The sequence below is a fragment of the Rhinatrema bivittatum genome, unplaced genomic scaffold (genome assembly GCF_901001135.1).
Source record: "Rhinatrema bivittatum unplaced genomic scaffold, aRhiBiv1.1, whole genome shotgun sequence".
Classification (NCBI taxonomy): domain Eukaryota; kingdom Metazoa; phylum Chordata; class Amphibia; order Gymnophiona; family Rhinatrematidae; genus Rhinatrema; species Rhinatrema bivittatum.
The window spans coordinates 315,037-321,574 of record NW_021820281.1 but is presented as its reverse complement, the minus strand read 5'-3'; the positions used below and the strand labels follow the sequence as shown (position 1 = coordinate 321,574).

Below are 6,538 nucleotides of genomic sequence, written 5' to 3'. Positions count from 1 at the left end.
TCTGTGATTTATAAGCTAGTTGGTTTCTATTTAGGATTCCAAAGGGGAAGATATAATTTTCCTTATTTCTGTCTTTTATTTATATGACATTCCTTCCTTCCCTGTGTAAAGTCTTACACTGATGGTTTATCAATTCTGCAAAGTACATTAGTTTGTTTTAGATTACATAATAGGTTAAAGACTTTTCACAGAGTCAGCTTTCACTTGTTTTTATGATGATCCCCAAATATACTTAGGCTTACCATCATTTAAGAAGGGTATGAGCCCCATTTCCCCTAGAAGTATCTGAAGACGAAGTAGTATTACTAGCCATCATCTACCTTAATAATTCATACTTGCCATACACAGAGGTATTATCTCTTGTACATATGACTGCTATAAGTGAATTAGGACTGTCCATACAGTGAGTGCTTCCACTGCTACAGTTTGTTGTCCTAATACTGGATAGCACTATAAATACCCTACAGAATTCTTCCATCACTGCAGCATATGACTAGAATATGTCTTATGCTTTGCAACACTTTTACATTATGTATGCACAACACAGTATGAGCTCTTCTATTGATTCTTGTTTCTTTTATTTTATTGGTTTCTTTACTTTTCTGGTAAGGTGCATTGATTATATTCCTGCTTGTCATTTTAATGAATATTATCCTGGGTAGTTGTTCATAATGAGAGTACTTCTTGAAACGATTTGCCCAAGATATCTAGTATTATATGAGAAACATAGTACTTTCATACTAGTCTCTCTGTGTACTTATCTTTACATATCTTTACATACTATACCACTATTATGTACTTACTTGATTCTGAAAGATAACATATGTGATTATGTTATTATGAAGTAGGGTTTTTTTTTATAATGCAGGTATCTGTATAGCTCCATTATAGAGCTAATAGCTACCTAGTGAAAATTAGTTTTGATGTTATTGTTTGATTAACTAGTGAATGCTTGTGGGAGCATTCTTCATATTAATTGGGAATCTAGAGGGACACACACGTATGCACTACACCTGATACATACCAAGGTTAGTGGTTAGGATACACTTTTAAGTTCCTCTGTCATGGCTTATCATCGAAGCTTGATTGATGTGACACCTGTCCATTAAAGGTGTCCCATAGAGGGAAATGAAGAATAGGCTGAGCAGAAAACCAAGAACTCCCAGATGCCTTTGCTGTATTGTAGCCTGTCAGAGGTGAATGAACTCTGAGTGCTTTTCTGAGCATGACTTGCAGAATATCCCTGAGATCGACCTACTGGCAGGCTCTGCAAAGCTTATAATTACAGGCCAGGAAGACATTAATGACAACTGGGTCCAGGATGCAGGCTTTTGTCTTACAAATGTCTATTTCAACGAACAAGAAGCCAGGTGAATGAAGATGCCCCTGAGGGGACAGTTTTAATTAAGTCCTGGCTCCAAAGAACGGAATTCATGCAGAGTTTCTATTCAAACTAGAGACTGGCTATTTGTTTACACAAACAAAGAAGAACAAAAGAAGAACAGAAGAGAACACATTGCATCAAAGCCAGGATGATACAGGAACTATGGAAGGGTGGTTTCAGGGAAGACTAGTATAGTATGATTTTTACAAGTGAATGGAGTATGACCTCACAAGCATTTTCTATACAGGATAGATTGTCATGACAACAGAATCATGTGTTTGTGGGCGGTTACACCTTTCTGGAAGTTTCGGCAATACTGTATGTTTTAATTATAAAAGAAGGCTCTCTTCCTGTGTTGGATGAGATGCTAGGTATTACAGATAGAGGGCATATTGCATCTCACAGGAACATTGACTTTTAAGAAGCCAAATAAACTAAATTTGAAAACCTCTTGTTGATTTGAAATGTTCTTGTGCCCTAAGCTTTGAGTCCAAAAATTAGACACAATGTATTTCTTTCATTCCTGTTTTACTTTTCTCACCCAAGAGTCTTTACTACATAATTGTGCTAACTTACTACCCAGCATATGATGGTTATCTGGAATCATGGCTTCATCAATCAATGATATCAAAATCACCTCCCTAAATGTCAACGGCTTCACACACCAAATCAAGCGGAAAAAAGTTTTGACCTATCTCCAAACTATTCACACAGACATCGCTTTCCTACAAGAAACCCACCTTTCTCCTGATGAGGCACTCAAACTTAAACAACAGTGGGTGGGCCAGGTGTTGTTCAGTCCTGCAGTCAGAAAAAAAAGAGGCACTGCGATTCTACTTCATAAAAGATTGGATGCCAAACTTCTCCACTCATTGGCTGATGAAGATGGTAGGTGGTCACTGGCTCAAATCCAGATTGCACAACAGGCCTACACCTTATTAAATATATATGCTCCAAATGTGGATGACCCAGACTTTTTTCAACACATGTTCGCTCGCATACTTACTCTCCCATTGTCGCCTGTAATCATTGGAGGAGATTTTAATCAGGTTTTAGACCCTTTTCTAGATAGGACAACTAAACTACGTCCACATATAACAAAATCCTGTACAGCCTTGCAGGCATTAATGCAATCACATGGAATGTCCGATCCCTGGCGTCTGTTGCACCCCACAACTAAAGATTATACCTTTTACTCAGCTCCCCATAACACATATTCTATAACAGACTTGTTTCTCGTTTCTAAACAACTGATTCAATGCGTCACCACAGCCTCTATACAACCTATTCTGCTATCTGATCATGCAGCTATCCAGATCACGATTAAACTGATATCTCCAATTTCTACGGAGCATAGATGGCGATTCAACTCCTCACTTTTGGCGGACCCCACTTTCCTATCCACCACGCAAGACCAAATTGAGGAATATTTTCGATTCAACTCTACTGCAGGGGTATCGTTGGATGTTCTCTGGCAAGCTTTTAAAGCGATGATTAGAGGTTCGATTATTAGCTATTCTATTAAATGTAAAAGAATATATCGTGATTTATTTATTTATTTATTTATTTAAGAATTTATATACCGAAGGTTCCTGTATAATATACATATCACCCCGGTTTACAATGAACAGTAACTATCGCTTCAAGTTAGCGGTTTACAATGAACATAGTTAATCCAAGAAACAGAAAATATATATATATAACAATGCTAACAATTAACAAAAAACAATAAATGAAATAACAATTAATAAATAAACAACAATAAATTTCAATGAAAAAAAATGGCAATAAATAAATTGATCAGTGATACACTGATCAATATGCAAAAAGAAGTAGAATCATTGGAACACAAGCATATTGTTGATCCGATGCTGTCTTCCTTAACTAACCTGCTGAAAGCGAGGTATCGCTACAATCAACATTTAAGTTCTCAGGTTCAGCTAGGTCTTTCTCGTACCAAAGCGACATACTATGCTGAAAATAACAAATGTGGCCACTTGTTGGCTTCGTATCTCAAAAAACGACAGGAGAGACAACGAATTGAAATGATTTTGTCCTCCACTAGAACACCCCTGACTACAGATACCACTATTCTTCAGGAGTTTCGCTCTTTTTATGAGACTCTATATCAAGCCGAAGCTGACTCATCTGCAGACGGAATACATCGTTTTCTCGACAACATTGCCCACCCGGTGCTTTCTGCTGACCAGTCTTCCATGTTAGACAACCCTTTCACCCAGGAAGAAGTTACTTCAGCTATCACAGCACTATCTTTGGGCAAGGCTCCTGGACCCGACGGTCTATCCACTGACTTTTATCATGCTTTTAAAAATTTGCTTGCTCCACATCTGCATACTTATTTTACATCTATGCTTTCTTCTTCTCCTACTGGCCTATCTAATTTCACTGAGGCAAGCATAGTGGTTCTCCCAAAGCCAGGTCGTGATCCCGCTTCTGTATCAAATTATAGGCCGATATCTTTACTAAATACGGACTACAAAATTTTTGCAAAAATACTTGCTACACGACTGTCCCGGGTACTATGTTCTATTATTCACCCTGATCAATCAGGTTTTCTCAAAAATAGATTGATCACTAACAATTCTCGCATGTTCCTGCATATTTTGACCCAAGCACCATCCTTACTGTCCCCTGCTGTGGCCGTATCATTAGATGCGGAAAAGGCATTTGATCGTGTTGAATGGCCCATTTTGTGGGCCTCTTTGGAATGGTTTGGTATTGGCCCAGTTTTTTTATCATGGGTTAAAACCTTATACTCCTCTCCTACGGCTTTTTTATTTGTTAATAATCACTCTTCGTCCCCTTTTTTACTGCATAGAGGCACCCGGCAAGGCTGTCCACTTTCCCCACTGCTTTTCAACCTGGCTCTGGACCCATTGCTGTTATCTATACGGCAATCAGTGAAAGTAGAGGGTTTTCAGATTGGAGACCATACATATAAATTGTCAGCGTATGCCGATGACGTCCTTCTTTTCCTTACTAATCCTGATCTCTCTCTCTCCTCCTTGTTTAGCCTTATCTCTACCTATTCGTTGGTTTCTGGGTATAAAATTAATTGGCATAAAACTGAGATGCTTCCTTTAAATTTTCTAGGCTCCCTAGTAGATTTAGGCGCTCTTCCAATCCAAAAGGTGAAGAGTGGCCTCAAATACTTAGGTATCAAATTTCATATGGACATTGATTTAACAATTTCCCAATGTGAAGAGTCCACCCTTCGCCAACTCAAGGATGCCATACTAGCTTGGTCCCCTTTACATCTGAGCTAGTGGGGACGGTTAGACTCCATAAAAATGGTTCTTGCACCTCGAATAACATATGTTCTTTCCATGATACCTATCTTCTTTTCCAAAACCTTTTATAAACGAATAGATCAGACCCTTACTAAATTCTTATGGAACAACAAGGCTCCCAGGATTGCCCTAGCCAAATTGAAACGCACTACTAAGTATGGGGGGGTTAATTTTCCAGATTTCTATTTATATCATAAAGCTTATATTCTTCAACAGGGTTCTCATTATTTCTCAACGGAGAACTCTTCATTTACCTCCCCACGGTGGCTATCTATAGAACAGTCCCTATTGCCCCCGGCCCCAATGGAATACTTTCCTGGTATACCACTATCCCCTCGCGCCAGAACCAACCCTATTTTGAGGTCCCTTCAACTCGCAATCTCTATATTTGACAAACTACGACCAACTAATACTCCTACCTGGGCACTCTCCAAATTTGCTCCGATTTGGCATAACCCAAATATTAAAGTAGGTGGCCGGGCTCTTCACTGGCCTATATGGCAAAAATATGGGATATGGTTTCTTTCTACCATACTGGAAATCGGACAATTATTACCGTTTGCTCGCCTCCAGGACAAAATTGGTCTACCCTCTTCTCAGTTTTATGCCTGGGTACAGTTACAACATGTTCTTAAAGACGCAGTTGCTTCCAATCTTATGTCTCAAACCGAGCCTTATCTGCTCTCTTTTTACATGCTTTATGGAGACAAAGGTCATCTTGCTTCCCGAATATATAAACTCCTTAAGGTAAAGACACCACTCTGCTCCCTCACAGGACTGCAATCCCTCTGGATGTCCACACTAGATGTTCATTTAGATGCTAGCCAATGGCAAAACCTATGGCAGAAATCTGTTAGGATTTCCTTATCCTCGAGTTTAACCCAAACCTCATACTTTGTTATGAACAGAGCATTGTGGACTCCATGGAAATTATACAGAGCAGGGTTACTACAGGCTCATACTTGTTGGTCCTGTGACGGCCCTAATGGCCCTTTATCCCACATGCTTTTTCACTGCCCACAGGTGCAACGGTTTTGGACCCGGATCTGGTCCATTATTTCTCTTATACTTCCCCTTAACTGTCCTATTTCATACACATTGGTCATTTTGCGTAGTAGAGATCCAGTCCTTAATCTCAGCCTCGCTCAGGGCAAACTTTTAGATTTTTTAATGCTCACCGCATTACATAACATCACAGCCAATTGGAAGCAGAGCAATTTACTCTCTGAATATATGTGGTGGAATTCAGTATGTATGTATAGTAAGTATGAGAAAGCTATGGCAATTAAGTTTCATAGACTTGAATCCTGGTCTCAGGTATGGAAGCCGCTTGACGAATATGCTGTATCATTACATTTGGATGCTGGGTAGTTCTACTTGCCATAATTACACAAATATCAGGTCTGATATGATTGTTTTCCTTTTATGGGTGACTGTAGTTTTTCATTTCTCTTTCCTTCTTTCACTCTTCTGTGATTATCTTTGTTCTTTATCTTTAATTTCTTTTCTTTCACATAATGAAAGGTAATTGGTTAGTTAATACATTTATGCATTGTACTTACTGTATTGTTATGTTTTGTACTCAAGATTTTGTTATGATTGTACTTACTATACCTTTCAATATAAAAATTATTCAAACTAAAAAAAACAAATGTATATATGCAAAGTCCCTTCCATGCTCTTCCTAAAAACGGTGCTGTGCTGGTTGGGTGCAAATCCAGTTTCTGTACATGAGGCAGTTTGCACTCCTGACGCTGGCATCAGTCAGGTAGGCACATCCCAATTCCTGTGAAATGCTAAACCTGCAACACATAGGAAAACCACTGTAAGAGAGAGCATCAAG

At 38.8% G+C, this 6,538-nt stretch overlaps 1 protein-coding gene across 1 annotated transcript in view; it reads right to left on the bottom strand.

Annotated features, from left to right (window-relative positions):
* Nucleotides 1–5,848: 5,848 nt before the first annotated feature.
* LOC115081337 (C-type lectin domain family 2 member D-like) overlaps nt 5,849–6,538 on the bottom strand; it is a 52,713-nt gene continuing 52,023 nt past the window's right edge. The window contains exon 5 of the mRNA XM_029585820.1: nt 5,849–6,497. Within this exon, the coding sequence (XP_029441680.1) occupies nt 6,380–6,497 (118 nt within the window). The 3' untranslated portion in view covers nt 5,849–6,379. The remainder of the gene's footprint in view (nt 6,498–6,538) is intronic.